General features: G+C 58.9%; 1 protein-coding gene across 1 annotated transcript in view; it reads left to right on the top strand.

The window, feature by feature from the left end:
• The first annotated feature begins 1,573 nt into the window (after nucleotides 1-1,573).
• The window catches only part of LOC119102844 (rab GTPase-activating protein 1), a 20,692-nt gene continuing 410 nt past the window's right edge, over nucleotides 1,574-21,855 (top strand). The window contains exons 1-19 of the mRNA XM_037226296.1: nucleotides 1,574-1,664; nucleotides 2,089-2,305; nucleotides 2,780-2,963; nucleotides 3,415-3,558; nucleotides 4,209-4,397; nucleotides 4,928-5,075; nucleotides 6,182-6,306; nucleotides 6,686-6,842; nucleotides 12,239-12,370; nucleotides 12,694-12,806; nucleotides 13,983-14,171; nucleotides 16,182-16,307; nucleotides 17,091-17,276; nucleotides 17,806-17,981; nucleotides 18,525-18,555; nucleotides 18,882-18,986; nucleotides 19,461-19,561; nucleotides 19,691-19,795; nucleotides 19,961-20,146. Coding sequence (XP_037082191.1) covers nucleotides 2,145-2,305; nucleotides 2,780-2,963; nucleotides 3,415-3,558; nucleotides 4,209-4,397; nucleotides 4,928-5,075; nucleotides 6,182-6,306; nucleotides 6,686-6,842; nucleotides 12,239-12,370; nucleotides 12,694-12,806; nucleotides 13,983-14,171; nucleotides 16,182-16,307; nucleotides 17,091-17,276; nucleotides 17,806-17,981; nucleotides 18,525-18,555; nucleotides 18,882-18,986; nucleotides 19,461-19,561; nucleotides 19,691-19,795; nucleotides 19,961-20,146 — 2,558 coding nt within the window. The 5' untranslated portion in view covers nucleotides 1,574-1,664; nucleotides 2,089-2,144. The remainder of the gene's footprint in view (nucleotides 1,665-2,088; nucleotides 2,306-2,779; nucleotides 2,964-3,414; nucleotides 3,559-4,208; nucleotides 4,398-4,927; nucleotides 5,076-6,181; nucleotides 6,307-6,685; nucleotides 6,843-12,238; nucleotides 12,371-12,693; nucleotides 12,807-13,982; nucleotides 14,172-16,181; nucleotides 16,308-17,090; nucleotides 17,277-17,805; nucleotides 17,982-18,524; nucleotides 18,556-18,881; nucleotides 18,987-19,460; nucleotides 19,562-19,690; nucleotides 19,796-19,960; nucleotides 20,147-21,855) is intronic.

Here is a 21,855-nt window from a genome sequence, read left to right as displayed (position 1 = left end):
GTTGCTTGAGTGTATCATTTAGTCTTTACCACCTGCTCAGCTGATGAGGTTGTATGGCATACAGACAATAGATTTGTCAGATCCGACCGATCAAATCTCCACCAAAATAGGGAGTAGCTCAGGTCAGTGTCGTCTGTTTCGCCACGTTCCAAAATATTTGCTTGCAGACAGCTCAGCTCGTGTGCTGTCCGCACGGATGATTTCTTAGAACTGAGTTGTCTGCAAGCAAGACTTTTGAAATTGGGCGAAGTTGGCGTCTTTGATTGGACCTAGGATCACCATTTTCGGAAGTGCTAGAGGGTCTCAACCATTAGGCATCGAATGGTGGAGGCGGCGCGGCGATCTGTCTGCATGGCGACCTGCGTTGTGTAGAGTTCTCTCGGTTCTCATTTTATGGTGACCTCTTATTAGTTCACATGCGGTGTTCGTGGATATCGAACAAAATGTGAGTACACGTCTTTTGTGCAGTCCTCCATTTGCATTTCATCATGTGGAATCACGAGATATGGAACGTCGTTTGGAACTCATGTCAGTTTGCTGATTGTTTTCTCTCCTCGTTTGGTTTTCAAGCGTGTGCGCATGTGTTTTATCAGCTGACTGCTGCTCCGGCCACGTGATCAGGTGTCAGGGGATGTTTGTGTGGGCTGACCGCTGCTTCGGCCGCGTGGTCAGGCGTCAGAGGATATTTGTGTCGGCTGACCGCTGCTCCGGCCGCGTGATCAGGCTTCAGAGGATGTTTGTGTGGGCTGTCCGCTGCTCCAGCCGCGTGATCAGGCGTCAGAGGATATTTGTGTCGGCTGACCGCTGCTCCGGCCGCGTGATCAGGCGTCAGAGGATGTTTGTGTCGGCTGTTGGCCCCGGCCGCGTGATCAGGCGTCAGAGGATGTTTGTGTGGGCTGATCGCTGCTTCGGCCGCGTGATCAGGTGTCGGAGGATGTTTGTGTCGGCTGTGGGCTCCGGTCGCGTAATCAGGCGTTAGAGGATGTTTGTGTGGGCTGATCGCTGCTTCGGCTGTGTGATCAGGCGTCACAGGATGTTTGTGTGGGCTGTCCGCTGCTCCGGCCGCGTGATCAGGCGTCAGATGATATTTGTGTCGGCTGACCGGTGCTCCGGCCGCGTGGTCAGGCGTCAGAGGATATTTGTGTCGGCTGACAGCTGCTTTGACCGCGTGGTCAGGCGTCAGAGAATGTTCGTGTCGGCTGACTGTTGCTCCGGCCGCGTGATCAGGCGTCAGAGGATGTTTGTGTCGGCTGAGCGCTGCTCCCACCGCGCGGTCAGGCGTCAGAGGATGTTTGTGTCGGCTGACCGCTGCTCCCACCGCGCGGTCAGGCGTCAGAGGATGGCTGAGCCTGCCGGCGACTGGGACAGCACGGACGAGTTTGTGATCCTGACCGAGACGAGCGACGCCGACCCGCGGCTCAGCCTGCCCGGCGCCGGCGGACTGCCACAGCTCATGGACGACCTGCACGACTGCATTGCCGACGCCGAGGCCGTCGTGGCGTCCGACAGCGGCGCTGGCGGCGACGGCTGCCCGGCGCAGACCCCCGCCGCCGCCCCCGCCGCCCCCGCCGCCCCCGCCGCCCCCACCGCCCCCGCCACAGCCGGCCCCGCCACAACCGCCCTCGCCCCAGCTGCCACGGACGACGACGACAAGCCGAGTGATGGTACGACGGCGGCCGGCGCCTGCGGTCGCTAGGACCACAGCGACACGGGCTGCATGGCCCTTCGCCTTGTGCTGTATTGTGGCGTAATGCACAGCATTGAGGATTTATATAGTGTGCTAACTCATGTGGTCCGCCTGCAATAGTGGGTCGATGCCGGTGTGGTGTCGATACATTAGCGGTATGGCATATGGTGTGGCAGGCGTGGCATATTGTACTAGGATCTATTAGGCGTGTCCATAGCAACCATGGCCGTACTGAATCCGGCTGGTATGCAGATGAAGGCTGGTCATGCGCCGGTCGTCGTGGCCGGCCCTGTGCGGTGTGCTCACACCACGGCCAGGCCCCGCTGCCGGGCCGGTGACGGCGCCGCGGCTCGCTGTGAGACGGGCGCGGCCAGTGACGCTGGCCGGTGCCGCTCCGGCAGCACTGACCGGCTCCAGCGCGTCCGAGGGCGCCGCCGACGCCGGCAACGACCACGCCATGTTCCACCGTGTGTTCTACCTGGGCGCGGCGTCCATCAACGCGCCGCGCAGCGAGCCCGAGATCCAGCGCAACATGGCCATCCTGAACGCGGAGGAGGCCGGCCGCCAGGCCATCCCCGTGTGCGTGGCCGTGCCCACCACGCCGCAGGGCTGCGTCGTGTGAGTGGCCGTCGTCCCGCGCGGCGTGTGGTGGCGGCGTGAGGCGCCTGCTATCAGTGTTGTTGTTTGTCGGGCTTCCCGGGCGGCCATTGCTAATCGGTCAAGTCGCCTCGGTGCGTGGTGGCTGTTGGCCTGTTCGTGGCTTGAGTTGTGGGTCGCTCAGCTCTCAAAGTTTCCCAACCCCTCCCCCACCCCACTCGCACCCCGATTTTCCGCCAGTGCCCTGCGATTTTCGGAACGATGGTTTTGATTTTGCGCTATAAAATTTAAAAACCGCTGGTTATGAAGACAAAGCTATTATCAGATATGCATGTTGAGCTCATGATTTATTCAGACGCAGGAGGCTTTTTCTTGACTTGTGTGCAAAATAGGAGTTTGAAATACAGCGCTTTCTAGCGCAAGAGCGTGATCAGCACGGCTATCTCAGTTGACCACCGCGTGCAGTGTTGACGTGCGAGGTCGGCGTGTCGGCAGGGTGTACGAGGAGGAGACGGAGACGGTGATGACCAGCTTCCCCGTCTACCGGATCCTGTTCTGCGCCGTGGGTCAGGCGGGCGGCCCCGAGGAGCAGTGCTTCGGCTTCACCTGCTCACGCGGCGACGCCGAAGAGACGGCCATCTTCCAGTGTCACGTCTTCAAGTGCGCTGCCGCCCGTGCGGTGAGCTCCTGCGTCGGGCGGTGCGGCCGGCGGCGCCGGCCCCGGAGCCGCCGGCCTCGGTCGCCGCCGCTCCTGCGCGCCAGGCTGGCCAAAGCGCTCCCAATGTCAACAGCTCGGTGCGGAGCTCCCGCCTGCAGCGTGGTGATATGATGTGGATTGTGTGTCCATGGCCGCGCCTTTTCCTTCGATAAGCGGTAAACGTGTGATTGGATGGAACCGTATCTCTTTGCACAAGGGACGCCCCTTACCCTATCTCATGGCTGTCGCGCTTGCATGTGGGACGCCGCAGCGTGCTGTATTTGGTCACCTCGCCCGCCCTCGGCGAGCCATGGGCCGTGTTGGCATCACTCACGCCGCACAGGCGGCTTGCCGGCGGTGGGTGCGGGCGCGCCAGCCGCAGGTATGCCTCCGCCGGACAGCGGGTGACGCCGGGCCGCGCTCGCGCCCCCAGTCCGGTCGGGTGTTGGGCTGCTTCGCGCGCGCCTTCAGGAAGCAGTCGGCGGAGGGGGCGGCTGAGGACGGCGTGGACGTGGCGCCGCGCACCTGTCGCTACGACTTCGAGCTGTCCGTTGAGATGCAGGAGGAGGACGCCAAGGTGAGCGCGCCGCCGGTCGCCGCCAGGGCAGAGGCGGCCCGGTGCGCCTCCCAGCGGGCGGGCGCCGCCTGGCGGGGTCGGGGACACGCGGCGACGCAGGCAAGGCTCGGGACGCGCCCCCTGGCAGCCAGTGTCGTATATGTCAGCTTAAAGCGCATATTGTGAAGGAACAGCATGCGGATGCACGTATCTCTGCAGCCAGTTGCCTCTGGTTTTCAGAGGTACAGAGGGTGATGTATTATTTCGGTGCCGCGCCGTTGCAGTTATCATATATCTTGATTCCTGGTCAAGGGGTTTTGTGCCATCTGGTCGAAGCATCATGCCGAGATTCATGCTGTATTTCAGCATGCTTGTGAAAAGATGCCGCGTGGTAGGGAAGCCTTCAGCTTTGCCTCATGGCACCTGTAGATTTTTCTTCCATGCTTACATGTTGGCGATTTTGACATGGAAAACATGTATGCTGGTGTTTTATCTTTATAAATATTGTGATCTCGCCCTTATCCAGCTAATAAGAAACGAATTTATATTCTTAAAACTTGTTTTGAACAGATATAATATCCAGGTCATCATCCGATGCGCATCACAGACACAACCTCCCACCCCAGTCCGCCCCCTCGCAACGACGTCACGCCGGTCCTGTCGGCGCTCAGGGCGTGTACGCGGCCATCCCGCGCGACAAGGGCGGCTTCAAGCTGCGCTGCAACACGCAGCGCAAGGTGCTGGTGTCGGTGCGGCAGACGAGCGACCTGCTGCCGCCGCTCACCGTCGAGCGCTGCTTCGGCCTGCTGGTGGCGCCCGGCAAGAACGTCAAACACGGCGACATGACGCTACTGGAGATGGTCAGTGGCGCCGGACGGGTCGCGGGTCGCGGGTCGCGGCGCGATGGCGATGTGGGCTGACCTGCTGCCGGGCAGGTGCGGTCGCGTAATTTATGGGAAGATCGACTGATGAGGTGATGATTTATTGGGTGAGATACAGGTATGCTGCTTGACTTGATGTGGTGGCTGGCATGTGCGCGTGCTGCTTGATGACATCTTCATATTCTTCATCATCATCGTCATTATCATCGGCATTATCATCAGCATTAGTATTATTGTTGTTATTATTTTTACGATATTATTATTATGACTATTACTATTACTAGTATGATTATTGTTATTATTATTTTGTATTGCTGTTATCATCATTATGATTACTCTGAGTGGTATCAATAGTATTGCTATTTTTATTATTATCACACTCATGGCCATCATCATCTTCCGGCGGTGGGACACTCATGTGTGCCGCTGTGCGCCTGGCTGACCGGTGCGAGCGCGTTGCCCGGCCCGACACGCTGGTGACCCGGCCCGGGCCGTGTCTGCTCCGCCAGCCCTCCATGGGCAGCGTGGTGGGTGATCGGCACTGCTACAGCGTGGTGGGCCTATGGGACGCAGGCGACCCGAACCTGACGCTGCTCAACCAGGAGACGCCCAAGGATCTGCCGCTCGTGATGTCGATCGGCGTCGACCTGGTCATTGGTGGGTGATACATGCTGACCTCGGGTCAGGGTGGGTGTGGGTGACCTGGTCATTGGTGGGTGACACATGCTGACCTCGGGTCAGGGTGGGTGTGGGTGACCTGGTCATTGGTGGGTGATACATGCTGACCTCGGGTCAGGGTGGGTGTGGGTGACCTGGTCATTGGTGGGTGATACATGCTGACCTCGGGTCAGGGTGGGTGTGGGTGACCTGGTCATTGGTGGGTGGTACATGCTGACCTCGGGTCAGGGTGGGTGTAAGTAACCTGGCCATTAGGGGATGATACATGCTGACCTCGGGTCAGGGTGGGTGTGGGTGACCTGGCCATTGGTGGGTGATACATGCTGACCTCGGGTCAGGGTGGGTGTGGGTAACTTGGTCATTGGTGGTAGCACGGCATCATCCTAGTTCAGGATGGGTGTGGGTAACTTGGTCATTGGTGGTAGCACTGCACTGTCCTAGGTCAGGCTGGGTGTGTTTGTGCGTGACACCATTATGGGGAGGAGCACTAAGTTTCCCTCTGTTGGTGGGGTTGTCAACTGACCTGCACGTTGCATGTGGGCTCCCGACGGATCCCTGCGCCTGGCGTTGAAGGTGCCCTATATTCTGCTTGTCGATTCTGCTTGGCAAATGTTGCATACATCAAATGAGAACAAAACAAACTGTCGAATGTTTATTGAGACTATTGGCTTTGCCGTTAGTGGTATTGTTCACGCAGCATTTCAGACAGTCACCTCCCCAGCCATCGTTTGGCGTTGGTTGGTTAGGTTCACTTATTCGGTGCGAAGCCATGCGCGTGCGTCAGCCGGCTGACCCGGGCTTCTAAGGAGAATATCTGGTGGTCGCTCTCAGGGCCACAATGCTCGACCACGACCGAGCGAGCGGTGAACCGAAGCGTCGTGTGAACAGCAACACTGCTGACGAGGACTGCAGTCCGAGCTTTCCTTACATGTGCCAACGCATATGAAAGTGTGTGTGAAGCGGTGACTCAGAAACGTTATGTTGAGGCGCCGGCGATCAACATTTCACTTCGCCTCCCCCCCCCCCCCGCCCTCTCCCCGTGTGTGGGGAGGGTTGATTCTGACGGCCGGTTCTGTTCTTACCAGAGGGCATCCACGAGCCGGTCAGGTTCCTCCTGGAGTCCCGGGTTCGGATCTACCCGCAGTCGGAGCGGTTTTGGTACTTCTCCACCAAAAAGCTTCTTCAGAAGTTCTCGCTGCTCGTTAAGAAGGCAAGCTTACGCCGTGGGGGTGACGGTGACCAGTGCGTTGGAGTATCGTTCATATGAGAAAACAGCGTACACGGACCACCGAAGTGTTTTTGAAAGCATTGCGAGACCCTGGGTTCGTACCGTATCTGCGTCGGTTTAACTTACGATGGCGCTAGAAAGCTCCTGAGGCTGTGCTACATGACACGTACAGCAGTGGACGTGATACTGGCGGCCACCCGTCGTGTGGCTTGTATGTCGGTGTTTGATGGCACGCGATCACGCGAGCGTTTATTCGAGACTCAAAAGGCGAATATTCCGCGTCGTTGTATTGTTTCATAAATGTGACGTGGTTGAGAAAACGGACGCACCATCGCTGCCACGCCTCTGACTTATCTCGCAGACTGGGGAGCAGCTGGAATTCGAGAGGCTGGAGAACCTGGGCGAGATGGAGACATCCAGGAACATGCTGCTGAGCCTGAACCTGGCGAGCCTGCCCGGACTTGCGGGGCGGTCTCCAAGCGTCACCAGTCCCGGGTCGCCTGGCCAGGAGGAGAGCGGTAAGTCGGCCGGGTCAGGAGGAGAGCGGTAAGTCGCCTGGCCAGGAGGAGAGCGGTAAGTCGCCTGGCCATGGACTGTATACGACGCACACGGTCCGTGGCCTGGCCAGGGGGAGAGCGGTGAGTGGTCTGGAGAGTGACTGTATACGACGTACGCGGCCCATGGTCGGCCCAGGAGGAGAGCGGTAAGTGGTCTGGCCATGAGCTGTATACGATGTACGCGGTCCATGGTCGGCCCAGGAGGAGAGCGGTAAGTCGTCTGGTCATGGACTGTATACGACACACGCGGTCCATGGTCGGCCCGGGAGGAGAGCGGTAAGTCGTCTGGCCATGGACTGTATACGACACACGCGGTCCATGGTCGGCCCGGGAGGAGAGCGGTAAGTCGTCTGGCCATGGACTATACACGACGTACACGGTCCATAGTCGCTCACAAGGGGAGTGGTACGTCGTCCAGTGTCGGGGGTGGGGGGAGTGGGGAGTGATAAGCCGTCTGTTGCCCTGAAGCATTCATCGTGGTCAAATGAGCAATATCGGCTCTTCGTCCTCAAACTGTATAAGTAATTTGCTTAGGTGACGTGTGGGTAACAATCCTCGCACAATACGGCGTGATACGTGAACATTTCCCAGAAGAAGGACTGGGCCCCAATGCAAATGTAAACTCGGGTTGTGATTTGCGATAATTTTGGGTGGTTCAGGGAGGGCATCGATTTAAAATCCACATATTTGCCACGCCCCTCGCCGAAACATTACGATATGCTTACCAGCTTGTTGCCATACATTTGGTAGCAAACACGCAAACGTTGCAGGCTAATCAGGGTGTGGCTGAGACGAATCCGGGTAGCTGAAGTCATGCTCAGTGAGGAGTTAAAGCAGAGAAGGCATGCCACTAAACATAAAAGCCTGGCGAAGATTGAGACAAGCAAATTGAAAAAGCGTCGCCAACAAGATCGCTCTGTACCTAACTGAAATCCAGCCCGGGATGCAAGGCCAAGTGCCAGGTGCAATTCGCCTTGAATGATCTTAGTCCAGTAATGCATAGTGTGGGTCTTCTCCATATGGAATGATTGTTCTGCAGTTGCTTATAACATCGCGTGATTAGGGTCGCATGGAAACGGCCAGTGTCATCATTTCGTTTCTAGAACGCCGCTAGGTTTGCATGTGGTTTAAATGCGCGAGGGCTACAAAAAGCGGAACAGAAGGAAGGGAGAGTCACGAATTTGTTCACCAGGCTGTAAACACCCCGGCTGTTTACCCCGGCCGGGGGAAGAGGCAGACAAGACAGTATCATGAAGCAAACGCGATGAGACGAAGAGACGTCGCCGTCTTCACTCGCTCGCCGTACAACTACGGTCAGATCAGTCAGTGATAACCATTAATTTGTGTGCTTAATGGGCACCAACTCAGGTCATCCGAAGATATAAAGGTATGCTGGAAAAAGTGTATACACACTAGAGATCATGCAGCATTTATATAATTGAGGTGAAATATCTTTCTGTCGAAAGTCGAAACAATGTGCAATCGTCCATACAGCAGTTTTCGACAGGTAAGAATGTCGCCAGCTGTAGCGAACTGCAGAGCTCCCCTGTAACGATGTCGACCCTGGGAGGGGGGGGGGGGGGGGGCAATGGGAGCAGATGGACTCAGCGCGGTCCGCCATATTTGTACCCGCGGACTTCTGAGTGGAATTCCGGCTCGACGACCCGTACCTATACTTGGTGACTGAGGTTAGCAGCTTCGTAAAGCAAGCCGACTCTGCCCAGGGGTGACCAGTCTGGCCCAGATGCTGTTTTGTCGCCGGATTTGGGCATTTCATTTTGCATTTGGAGAATATAAAAGTGTTGTTTGATAAATGCTTGCGTTTTTGTTGTTTTTTGTTTGTTGCAAGTTTGGTGTGTAAAATTAAGGAGGTCCCTGTCACATCCAGGGGCTTATTTTTTAATCGGATTGGGAGGGGGGGGGGGTTCAGACTATCCCAACTGCATAGGATCTTACGCCATGTTTGTAGCCAATTCTCCTTACGTTGCGGCTATTGGTTAGCATGAGGGAGTGTCGCCGCGTGCGGAACTGCGAAAACTCCTTCGTAAACCGTTGTCACCTTCCTAGGCCGCTTGTCAGACGTAGCCAAGGCTACACAAAATTTCAGAGATGGTTTTCGCTAAAGTGCAGCACACCGCCGCACAGTGCCCTGGTGCGCTCAGTCCGCGAGGTGTAGGCCGCCTTGACTCCAGCTGCGCGTGAACGCCTGACCCGCCCGAACGCACGCCCGGTCCGCTGCGGGGCCTGCCGGATACAACGTGTTGTTTTCTATTCGGTTTCTGTTTTCTATTGCGTAAGCTGTTCTGTACGTTAGTGAGGGGCATTATTGACATGGTTAAGGCGGTAGTAATAGCCTTATTCACTGGAGAAAAAAAAAGCAGCAGGAGAGTGGAGATATAGTTGGGCTGATATTTCGGCAACATGCCTTTATCGAAACAATAGCAGAAGTTGCACATTGCCAAAATATCAACTAAACTATATCTCCATTTTCCTATTTTGCTCTGAGGAATAAGGCTATTACTACTGTCTTATCTGTGTTACTTTCGCGCTTAGTGTGTGTGTGTGTGTGTGCTGACAACACGCGTCCCCGTTACGTTGTTCTTACTGAGGCGAAACGCGCGACATGTGCAAACTCCCGTCTCCCACCGGTCACGTGTTTTTAAACACGCATGCCCCTGAAATACGGCCCATGCGGCTGGTCAGACGCGTTCACAAACGCGAGTTGTGTTCTCATCGCCAGCCGGGCGCGCATCAGTCACTGCCAGACGGCGAATCGCCCGAGGCTGTGTACGTGCTGTCACTGTTTGCAGTGACTCCGAGCAGCGCGGAACAATTGTCGCGCCTTGCGGCGGGTCGCGTCGTGGAATGTCGACTGGTGTCCCGACACCTAGCGCCTGGCGGCACCACTCGCCGGCGTGTCCGGCGGATTCTGTCGGCGCTGTGTTTGTCATCACCTGCGCTGCTGTTCATGGCTTCGTGTGCAAGCGAGCCACCCGGATGTCGGCACTTGGTGTCGATCGCTCCACAGGAGGGGGAATGCCCGCGTGACGGACGGGCTGTTGATAACATCGCCTTCAGGGCACGCCGACGACGCCAACACGACCGATACATTCCCGAGGTGTCCGAATGAGTAACAAACTAAGTGCTATGTGAGTGCTGCGCTCGAACGGGCCGCGTGGACGGGAGGATTTGTATGGGACATGTTACTACCTGAGCAGCTCAGTGTGCTGCTAGTGACGTGGGTCCAGCGAGAGGCCGTCCTGCGACACATTGATCGGTACGGGAGAGTCTGGCGTCGCCCGCCGTCCCCGTACGGGTCAGGTCATAAGCTCCCGGGCCGACGGCGTCACTAGCTGTACCGCTCTCAAGGCCGCTGCCGCTGGGTGCGGCACGCTGGGTGCCGGTCACGCGTCCGAGCTGCTCGGTGCTGACCTGCTCGCCGTGTCTGGCGAGCAGGCTGGTCCTGCTGGCTGTGACCGGCAAGCGGGCGCTCAACATGGTCCGACCCGACCCGGCGCGACCCGGTCCGGCCTGACCCGGCCCGACCCCGACCCGGCCTTGACCCGGTTCGGCCCGAACCGAACCGAGCCGAGCCGAGCCCGAGCGAGCCTAGCCACAGCCCGAGCCGAGCCCCGAGCCGTAGCCGAGCCCGAGCCGAGCCGAGCGCGAGCCGAGCCGAGCCGAGCCGAGCCAGGCCGAGCCGAGCCGAGCCGAGCCGAGCCGAGCCGAGCCGAGCCGAGCCGAGCCGAGCCGAGCCGACCCGAACTCGGCCAGTGCTCCTCCCGACTCCGTGGCAACACGTGTTGTGCCGGTTCGCGGAAGGGGCCAATGATATTTGTTGCGACTGTCGCGTGCAATCACCGCCGCCACTGCTGGACTGTTGATCACGGCGACGCCTCCGTCGCGCGTGGATCCATTGAGAAGGCAGCCGGTCGCCGCTGCGGGGTCTCATGCCAGCCGGGAGATTGAAAACACGCTTGCTGGCGGGTCGGAAGTGTGCGGCCGCTACAAGTGAAGCCAGTTTAGCTGTGGTCTTGTCGCCCGGTGAGGGCGGCGCTCCGGTGTAATCACAGCGGCAAAACCCCGCATCTTGTGGCTGCTGTAGATTGGATCAGTTGAGATCAAACGGCTATGGTATTGGTGTTTGTGTTGTGCGCCCGCATACCACCTCTCGAATAGGTGCTGGCTTGGTAGACGGCGCGTGCGAGGATGGGTCGAGTTCGCAAGTTTTCCAGCAAAAGCTCCTCAGCGGCGACCTCTAGGACGAGGCTGAGGTGTGATGAAAGTGGATGTTCCGCATTTGTTTGGGGTTTTGGATTGAGATAGCCATTTTGAAGATCACTCAGTATGGCCCACAAATACTTTGAACCCTCTTGTTTCTGGGCTGGATAGCCCGCGAACCTGTGCGGACTTTTTCGTTGCAGTCTATTTTAAAGGTCATCCCAGACATTCATGACGCCCTTACAAACATCACGCAGATACTGCTACTGCATTTGTATTGGTGCCTGGCTTGCGTCAGCGCGATTCGTGAAATCAGTGGTCATAAATTGGCCGTCGACCATTTTAAGTACAAGTTTCGCCTTGAGTGGGAGTTAGAACGTAAGTCAGGTTGTGTGCTATATAAAACGGAGATTTGAGCGGTGGGTACTAATTAAGACGAAACGGGAAACGAATAACTTGGAAACAGCGCCATAGTCGAGTATGTGCAAGCAGTTAAACAATATGAAAGTACGGGCAAATATACAGGGAAACACCACGAGAAAGGGGCAAAACACGCGCACGGAACGATATTGGGGTTTCGCAAACTCACGCCACCCTAACAGCTAGCACGCGCACCGGCAGTCATGCCGGTGAGCACGACGAACTACCGGGAAGAGAGATGTGCGCTCACACATTCACCTTTTCTATAGTGCCCATTTCTAAAACCTGTTAAACGGCAGTCCTATGGGCAACAGTCAATTGAATGACTTAAGTGCCGATGGCAATTTCTGTGCATCATCCAGCGTTGTTATGAAGCGAAATATGAATGATGAGTTCGTGTTCGGCTAAGTTCACATTTTCTCGGGATTAAACAACTGCTTCGTATGATCTTTGTCGTTTCTATTACCAACTTTTCAAGCCTGGTCTCACAGGATAGTTGATTGTACATCATATGCGACGATTTTTTGGTTGTTGATTTCTTCGTGGTGACACATGCTTATGAGGCATGGCTGCACGTCCTTTCCCTTTTCTTTCTATCCTCTCTGTGTGCGCTTCGGTGCAATCTCTCAGACGACTCGGTTGCCGACCGTCTGCGTCGCCGCGCCTGTCCGAGCGCTGGCTCTCGTCCGCGCGGCTTAGTGGCGGCTCCGTTGCAGACAACGACGACCCGCTGCCGTCGGGCTCGGGCGAGGTCAGCAAGGACTGCGGCGAGGGCGAGCTGGCGCACTGGGGCGACGTCCCTGGCCAAGTGGCGCCTCAACCTGGCGCAGCGGCGCGCGGCCTCAGCGGTGCGTTCGGCGGCCGCCACGGCGCACGCAGACCTCGCGCCGGACGCCCGTGACCTGCGCGTGAGGGTGGCCGTTTGCCGACTTAATGAACACTACGAGAGTCATGCCTTTGCAGTCGGCCATGTTTGCGGCGTGTCGGTGTGTAGAAGCACGGCTCATTTCTAGCTTATCTGGCCTAATATGTGCGGGTGTGCGCTGACCTGGCTCGACGTGTCGGACGTGCCCGGGGTGGTGGCCGACATGACCCAAACGCGCTGCATGCGAGCCTGCCCCGACCGGGCGGCGCTGGTGCGAGCTGACCTCGGCTGATCCCGTGTCGGCAGGGCTGGTGAAGCGCGGCGTGCCGGAGGCGCTGCGCGGCGAGGTGTGGCAGCTGCTGGCCCGCTGTCACGAGGATCAGGACATGCTGGACACGTACAAGATGCTCATCACCAAGGTGGGCGGGGCCGTCGGCCGGTCCGCCATGGCGCAGCCGGGCGGCACAGGCGCCGCCCGCCGGCTGCAGACGCGACTAACTTCCTACGGCAGCCGAGCTGGCGCGCGAAGAACGGGGATGCTGGCCGGTGCTGTATGCGCCAGCTGGGGTCACCACTGCCGTACTCGTTTGGATGCGACTTATGGCTGCTATGTTTCAATGTCACATTCACCTTGTTGCTGACATCTGGACGACCTGCGTCACCGCGAATTCGAGTGCTGTTATGTACTTGTCGTTTGTGTGGAGTCTGAGGTTGAGCCAAGTTCATAAAGAACTGGTAAGATTCCTGTCTCCGGAACTTTCTCAGATGTGCTAACTAAGGTCTCTTGAAACTTGTCAACTGGGCTACTTCAAGACGTGCGCTGCGCGGTGCAAAACAGCAGATGATGGTTTACCGAAGGATTGATACGAGGTTTTAGTTTCACGAATGGGACTATTTGTTCAGACTATCGTCCGTGTCCAATGTGGTAGTGTGTAAACAGTGATTCGGCCAGATGATTTTTTTGGTTATCGTCGGGCGTTATTGACTCCTGAGAATGACTGGGTAATGTTTGGCTTTCGGTCATGAATGTGCTACAGCCTCCAATGCTGGCCTTGGAATGGCTGGGATTCCAGTCGTGGTCTGCTAATTGTGAGCCTGGCGCTCCGCCAACCGATTCCTTACCTGTTAGATCAGTTGGTACAGCGCTGAGTTTGTAACCAGAAGACTCTGGCTCGAGGTACAGCAGTTATACAGCAGGAGAGCAGGAGAGCGCTGTGTACAGCAGGAGAGAACCCGAGCTGTGACACATGCAGGGCTGAAGCCACACGCCATCCAGTCCTGCTCAGGACTCCTTAACGCCTGCCGACGGCCGGTTAATTAGTTGGCCGAGACATTGTGTGCATGCCTATTTACCAAACGAGTGCAAACAGTTCTTCCGTCCGGGGTTTCGCAGTACGTCAGATTCCCTTATCGCCACGTGTTCTAAACCGGCCAGCCCATCAGTTGTCATTGTCGATCAGCCAGAGCTCATATGTGCCTGCGGCGGGAGACGTTGTCTTTCGGCGGTTGGCAGCTTGGCGAGGATGCGACGACCGGCGGCGGCTGTTTACTTAAGCCCAGCGTCTGACGCGCGGGCCCGTGCCGGTGACCCCCAGGACTCCAGCTGGGAGACGGTCATCCAGAAGGACATCAACCGCACCTTCACCGGCCACGAGTACTTCCGCGAGGCCGGCGGCGTCGGCCAGGACTCGCTCTTCAAGATGTCCAAGGCGTACGCCGTGTACGACGCCGAGGTCGGCTACTGCCAGGGCCTCAGCTTCCTGGAGGCGGCGCTGCTTCTGCACGTGAGTTGGTCGTCGGACGCCGGCCGCTGCACACTCCGTGACCTGACACGCACTGGGGGCAGCGCGCTGTCCCAGTGCCGGCTGGAGTCGCGCGCCGGTAGCGATGTGCGGCCGCTGGCCGGCCGTGTGTAGGGCGATGTCTTCGTCAGCCGATCGGTTTGGTACAGGTAGTGGTTTGGGGGGAACGAGCAGTTCTATGTATTCGGGGACTCCACATGTACTGACTGGCCGCGCGTCCCAGCCGTTTTGAACCAACGCTTTCGCAGCCTTGGTGTTATCTCAGCAATCACAAAGCTCTGTGTCATCTGGCCATCCGGAAAGCTGATCTGTATATTATTTTGCGTCGTGTTGGACGCACACTGAATCTAAGCTGCTGTGTTGATCGGGCCCTGGCCGGCTGTCAACCTCCGGCGCCGGCGGCCTTCGTTACGCGGTCCGGTGACGGGTCCGGCTCTTCGTCCTGCTGTCGGCGGGATCCTGCCTTTCATCACGGCCTCAGCGGCTGGCTCCGTTCGTCGGCGATGCGTGGCAGTCCCCGCCTTGCCGCCGCTTTGGCGCCTTCCTTGCTCACGAGAGTGTCGGCATGCCCATCCAGGCTGATGCTGGTGTCTCGTCGTGTAGGGGATGGTTGCGTGCCGTTGTCTTCAGGCTTCGTGTCTGACTTGTCAGAGACGTGGCAGCATGCCAAACGTGTTCAGAAGGCGGTGGCCCTGTCCGTTCGATACCAGCTATCCAAATAGTCTCACCTAGCTGCCGGACGGTTTGCGAACGCGGGTCCCAGGCTGAGGCGGCGACGAGATCGTTATCAGCCACCTGATCCTGGTGCCAAGTCAGCGACGTCGTGTCAGTAGCTTCTCTTCCCCCGGCTGTCGCACTCCATTGGCGGCCATCACGGGTTCTCAGGGTTCTCGGGGAGAGTGAGATCGACGGCATTTGTTCCTTCCTGTCTAAGGCGTTGGCCGGTAGGTCTCTGTCAAAGGAAAGCTTGGCTTGTGCGCTGCTGGTACGCAATGGACTCGCCCAGATAGGTCATTGCTATTTATTCCCGATGATTGAGGTGAGACGGTTCGGCTAAATACTGTCCGTGGCTCGGGATTGAAACTATTCAAAGCCTCCTGGCATATCTTTTTTTCGCTTCAAATATCCGGTTTTCAGTGGCTTTCGAATGATGTGTGCCGTTGGCTGAATGAATTGGAATTGCGCCTCATGACAACGCATTTTACCCAGTTCGACAAACATATTTTAGATAAGTGTGCTCTTTAGCAGAGACTACAAGGATGTTTTTATGCTCATTTGGCAAAAGGGCCATTACAGAATGGAGGCATATTCGGCTTTATAGGATGTGGAATCTTGTACGAAAGCGATAAAGAGTGCATTGACACCATGATCATACTGAGCCAGCTGCTCATAAGTCGTTGTCGTCACCTTCCAGATTTGATACCGCGATGCTCTTCAGGTGACTCCGAACTTGTAGGGCCGACCAAATTTGTTGCTATAGCTACTGTACGTGGGAGAGAAACATCCGTTTCTGGGATTTGCCTGCGTGGGAGCGTAGAGACCGCCTTATTTTATCTTCACCTTCCATTCTGTGGGCTTTGGTGTGAAACAGTTGCTCCCTGGCAGATGAGGACTCCCACTTCCTGAGTGTTGAACATCTGCCATTCGCTTCTAACTTGGAGCACCTGATCTCTCTCATGCAGTTTTCCGCTGTCTCGCAGTCAAATGAAATCAAGTTGGGCCGTGAATTTAATAAGATCGCAAACTTCGAGTGCTACATGGTTCCAAATCTACTCTCAGCCGGTTGTCATTAGACGCTCCGAATGAGGAGTTCCCGCCCTGACTAAAGCGCTCGACTGATTGCGGCGGTGACTTCGGGCCGGATGTAATCGGTGGCGTCGGGCCGCGCGGCCGCCGTCAGCGCGCCGGAGACAGCTGGCGCGATGCTGCTCGTCCCTGCCCTCGGTTCACGCCCGTCGCACGTGACCCCTGACCCCTGTCCCCTGTCCCCAGATGCCTGAGGAGCAGGCGTTCTGCGTGCTGGTCCGCATCATGTTCCAGTACGGCCTGCGTGAGCTCTTCAAGGACGGCTTCGCCATCCTGCACCTGCGCTTCTACCAGCTGGACAGACTGCTGGAGGTGGGCCACTTCGGTCGGCGCGCGTTGTTTACGTTCGCCTTATCTGAGCGTCAGATGTAATCGGTTCGTATGTGCTGTCCACACGGACCTTGTGACCGATTTGTAGGTTACTCCTCGCGGAGACTCACGCCGGGCTGCTGACGCCTGGTGTAGAGTGTGTTGTGACTGGTGACCTCGTCCCCGTAACCACCGAGCCCCTGACGCCTGGTGTAGTGTGTTGTGAATGGTGACCTCGTCCCCGTACCACCGGCCCGGCCCCTGACGCCTGGTGTAGAGTGTGTGACTGGTGACCTCGTCCCCGTGACCACCGGCCCGGCCCTGACGCCTGGTGTAGAGTGTGTTGTGACTGGTGACCTAGTCCCCGTAACCACCGAGCCCCTGACGCCTGGTGTAGAGTGTGTTGTGAATGGTGACCTCGTCCCCGTGACCACCGGCCCCTGACGCCTGGTGTAGAGTGTGTTGTGACTGGTGACCTCGTCCCCGTGACCACCGAGCCCCTGACGCCTGGTGTGAGTGTGTTGTGACTGGTGACCTCGTCCCCGTGACCACCGCCCCTGACGCCTGGTGTAGAGTGTGTTGTGAATGGTGACCTCGTCCCCGTAACCACCGACCCCTGACGCCTGGTGAGTGTTTGTGAATGGTGACCCGTCGTCCCCGTGACCACCGCCCGGCCCCTGACGCTGTGTAGAGTGTGTTGTGACTGGTGACCTCGTCCCCGTGACCGTCGCGCCTCTGGCCCGGCACGAGCCGTGCCGGCGCTGACGCAGGCCGGCGCACCGACAGGAGCACCTGCCCGAGCTGTGGAGCCACTTCGCCGAGCTGGGCGTCGAGTCGCACATGTTCGCCTCGCAGTGGTTTCTCACGCTCTACACGGCCAAGTTCCCACTGTACTTGGTGTTCAACGTGCTGGACGTCTTCCTCCTGAAGGACATGGACTGGATCTTCCAGGTGGCCCTAGCTCTGCTGCAGGTGGGTGCTGACTGGGCCGCGGCCGTGTCCGCAGCTGGTAGGGTGAGCGGGCTAGGCGTTCGCTGTGGTGCAGCACCGGTGCGCCACTCAGGCCACCCCAGCGAGAGCCTTCTGTCAAGCCCTGCTCCCACTGTTGTGGTGCTGGCACCACGTTCAGTGGGCACTCCTCGACATGATGCGTTCGTGGACAGATGTTTTCAGTCGCGGAATCTGAGCTTTTTTCATCAGGTTTGCGTTGCTGTGCAATTGTAAGAATGGCTCCACCGCATCTGCCGTAACTTCTTCCAGAGCTGAGAGTCTTGGCATCAGGTTTTGTATGGCTCATGCGCTTTGATAAACAACGTGCGTTCACGTAATCTGTCTGTCCATGAAAGCAGCTGTAGTGTGTCGTGGTATCTCCGGCGGCCGGCTGTCCGGCTTGGGTGCGCGGGAGGGGCATGCCGCTCCCCATCCTGAGCCTCATCTGGGCCGGCCAGGTGTGCGCGAAGACGAAGGTCCCCATACCCATCCCATGCTCGTGCCCGGCCAGGTGTCCAAGAAGGACCTGCTCGGCCTGGACTTCGAGGGCACACTCACGTTCTTCCGCGTCTCGCTGCCGAAGCGGTACCGCAACGAGGAGAACGCGCGCCAGCTGGTGAAAGACGGCCGTGGCCACCAAGGTCAAGAAGCTGCGGAAGTACGAGAAGGAGTACCTGGCCATCAAAGGTGAGACGGAGGCGCGAAGTGAGCGTGATCTCCGCGCGTCGGCGGCACCTGGCGCTGAACGGGACCGCAGCGTCTCGAGCAGTCGGCGCGCTCCGCGTGGGAACTGTGTGTGTGTAACGTGCTGCGCCGGCAGGGGATGTCATCTGGCTTCCCGGGGACGGTCCGGGTCCTACAGAGTAGGCGTGGTGTGGTACTGAAGGAGAGACACTTGTCAGGGGCCATGAAGTGGCACAGGAGCTCCCGAAGTTGGCACGGTTAATGACATCAAGGTGATGCGTATGGATCCTGAGCTAGACGATCGCGCAGCGTTATCGAAGGACGGCGTTCTGTTACAGCCGATGTAACGCTGAGTCACGCTCGTCATGAGAATGTCCTGCGACAGCGCGGAAGTGTCTGACCGTCGCGCGGCCGGCCCACAGAGCAGGAGCGGCTGCGGGAGGACCCGGCCCGACCGCCTGCAACGCGGAGAACCGCAAGCTGCTGGCGGCCAACCTGCGCCTCGAGCACGAGAATGACGACCTGGCCAATGAGGCTGGTGGCCAGCAAGATCCAGCTGCGTAGCAACCTGGACGTGGTGAGGTCCGCCGCACCTCCGCCCCGCCTTACGGGTCGGCGGAGCGCGAGCGTCGGGGCCTGTGTCAGCCAACGTGCTGCGCGGCAGGACCAGTCCGCGCTCTCCCTGCCGATGTGGGGTGCCTGGTCAGTCATGTCTGCGGGATGCGTCTGTCCCTTCCCTTCCACTCGCCGTCCTCTTTTCGAAATGATTCATGGCTAAGAGGAGTGGCTCCTGAGGTGGTTCCCGCGGTCAGCTGTCTCCGGGGGACGCGACCGAATGACCGGGGGTGCTGCCGCCGCGCCGCGCGCGCCTGACTGACGCGGCGGCGGCCCCGGCCCCGGCAGACGGAGGAGCAGTGCGAGAAGATCTCCCGCGAGCTGGTCACCTCGCAGACCCGGCTGGCCGATACGGAGGAGGAGAAGCGACGCCTGCTGGACGAGTCGTGTCAGGTCAGGCGTTTTAGGCGTGTCATGCGCGTCGTGAGCTGCGTCAAGCGTATCAGGTTAGATGTGTCGCCAATCCGCATTGGTGGTATCAGGTATATCACATGGGTCGCTGCAGCCTAGGGCGCTTTATCAGGTATATCACACGGGTCGCTGCAGCCTAGGGCGCGTTATCAGGCCTGTCATGTGTCGTATCAGGTGAGGTTCAGGTGTGTCGTAAGGTGTGTCAGACGTATCAAGCAGACGACCGTGTCGGTCGTGTCAGGCAGTTCATCCGAATCGTGTTAGTCTTGTCGTGTGTGGCGGACGAATCGTGTTGGCTGTGTGTGCCGACCGCCGGCGCCCCAGCCCGGCCGCCGGTGCCCCAGCCCGGCCGGCCGGACCGCGTCGGCCCGCCCGCTGGAGGGGCGCTGGGGCCCGCCGGCTGCGGGCTGGCCAGCGAGGGCGCGCGTGACCCCTCCGGCCGCCGGTGCGCGACAGGTGAAGGAGCTGCTGAAGCGGGAGGTGCAGAAGAGCGAGTCGGAGCTGCAGCGTAACGCCTCCATCATCGACGACTACAAGCAGGTGAGCGATCCGGGCGTGTGAGGAGGCGGTCGGCCCGGCGAGACCGTCTGACGCTGGTGGGACGGCGTTTGTATCGTGGGTCACAGAATGGTGCGGTGACGCGTGCGGTGGCGTGGGCTGATGGTGTTTTGCCCTGCTCTCCTCAGATCTGCTTCCCAGCTGAGCGCGCGGCTGGAAAAGGAGCAGGCGGCCTCCAACAGCGAGATCCAGTTCATGAAGGTCAGTGTGCACGGGTCGCAGCTCCTCCGAGAGTGGGTGAACAGCGTCCACAACCGGCGTCAGTGCCAGGCGACTGCGGTCCGGCCGGCCGTCCGACCCTGACCGACCGGTGCTGGCGAGTCCGCGTGGACGGTCGCGGACGTGACGGGGGCGTCGCCGCGGGCCGGCGTGACGCTCGTGATGCTGCGGCCCGGCAGGGTCTCGTCACCGCCTGTCAGTCGTGCTCGGTGCAAGTACGCGTCCGGACGGCCTGTGCAGCACCCGCTGCGCCGATCTCTGCGAGGAGGACCCGGTGCGGGCCGGGACGCGCGCATCCGGGAGCTCGCGCTCGAGCTGGCCCGCACCAAGCTGGCTCAGGTGGAGGTTGAGTGCAAAGAACCCAGGTGAGTGGGTCCGCGCCGACCCATTCGCCACCCGGCCAGGCCCTGGTTTGTTCGGGTTCGTTTTAGGAGCCTCCCGAAGTCCCACCAAACATTGATGGGTTTGGCCGGTGCACGGCCGGCTGCGTCGACTTTTGGCCGCTATGACCCGGTATTGCTGTATGGGAGAGCGCTGAAGGCCGTATGTGAGTCGTGTTTGTCGTGAATGTGATGGGTGTTGTCGCAATGTGGCTATTATCTCGTTGGCATATTTTCTTAAATTTTGGGTTGGTTATTGTAAAGTATTTGCAGTCGGTTATTATTCACTCCTCGCTATTAAAGGGCGAAACATCCGCCCCGATTTACACATTCGCTTTGATCGGCGGTCGGCCAATACGGCATAAAATGTGTAATTAAACGGCAGTACTTGACGGTAACGTATCCATACCGCTGCTCAGTTGCTGCGGGACTGGTTGTACCGGATGACAGGTGAGGGAAATGCCACGCGGACCACGCCGCGGACCGTTTTTTCTTCTTCGTGCTGGGCCTTCCGGCCAGGTCTATCAGTGGCCATCCCATAATTGAAAGGGTGACATTTATTTGCGCGCTGTTTGGGTCCCATGTTCTGACGGGACGAGTAGGGCATGTACTACTTCTCTGTGCGACTCACAAGGGTGGTAGGTGTACGCCGAGCATCGTGCGGAGCTATCGCCGGACTCTTCTGTTCTCTCCGCTCTGGGCGGAGTTATTGTCGGGCCGGGGCGGACAGCACTCGCCTCCCGTGCGGCGGACGGCACTCGCCTCCCTGGCGGCGGACGGGACTCGCCTCCCGTTCGGCGGACGGCACTCGCCTCCCGTGCGGCGGACGGCACTCGCTTCCCGTGCGGCGGACGGCACTCGCCTCCCGTGCGGCGGACGACACTCGCCTCCCGTGCGGTGGACGGCACTCGCCTCCCGGGCGGAGGGCACTCACCTCCCGTGCGGACGGCACTCACCTCCCGTGCGAACGGCACTCACCTCCCGTGCGGCGGACGGCACTCGCTTCCCGTGCGGCGGACAGCACTCGCATCTCGTGCGGACGGCACTCACCTCTCGTGCGGACGGCACTCGCATCTCGTGCGGACGGCACTCACCTCCCGTGCATACGGGACTCACCTCCCGTGCGGACGGGACTCACCTCCCGTGCGGACGGCACTCACCTCCCGTGCGGACGGCACTCACCTCCCGTGCGGGCGACCGCGGAGGATCAGCACCCGGCATGCCTATCCTAGCAGCGGTCCAGCCAGGCGCCCCCAGTTCAGTCGACACTGTCGGGAGACTCGAGCCGCAGCTCGAAGCTCAGCAGCTGGCAGCTGCGGCACGTAAAGCCCGGCTATGGTGAGCTCGCGCAGCTCCATGGCACTACGGCGCAACGGTGCCGAGATACTCCCGTCTAAATAACAACCACGTCCGCAGTGCGTGGCCGCGAGACGGCTTACCAACACACACGCACGCAGCGCAGGACCGCGTGAGTAGGTTGTTTGTTCTGCGAGTCCGTGCTGGATCCCCCCCCCCCCTCTGTACTGCCCCGACCGTGCGCACTGCGTGCTCTGGTGATAGCGGTTTCCACAAGGCCGGTGACTGGTCGGTTCGGGCCTCCAGGGCTCGGGACAGTTGGTCCAAAGGAGCGTTCAATAGATCCGGCAGATATCTTGGGCGCGTGGGCAGATATAGAACAGCAGACGGGCTCATTT

This window comes from Pollicipes pollicipes, unplaced genomic scaffold (assembly GCF_011947565.3).
Source record: "Pollicipes pollicipes isolate AB1234 unplaced genomic scaffold, Ppol_2.1 Scaffold_5724;HRSCAF=6776_pilon_pilon_pilon, whole genome shotgun sequence".
NCBI classification, from domain to species: Eukaryota; Metazoa; Arthropoda; class Thecostraca; order Pollicipedomorpha; family Pollicipedidae; genus Pollicipes; species Pollicipes pollicipes.
Note: the sequence above shows the minus strand (reverse complement) of the source record. Positions and strands in the feature narration are given on the sequence as shown.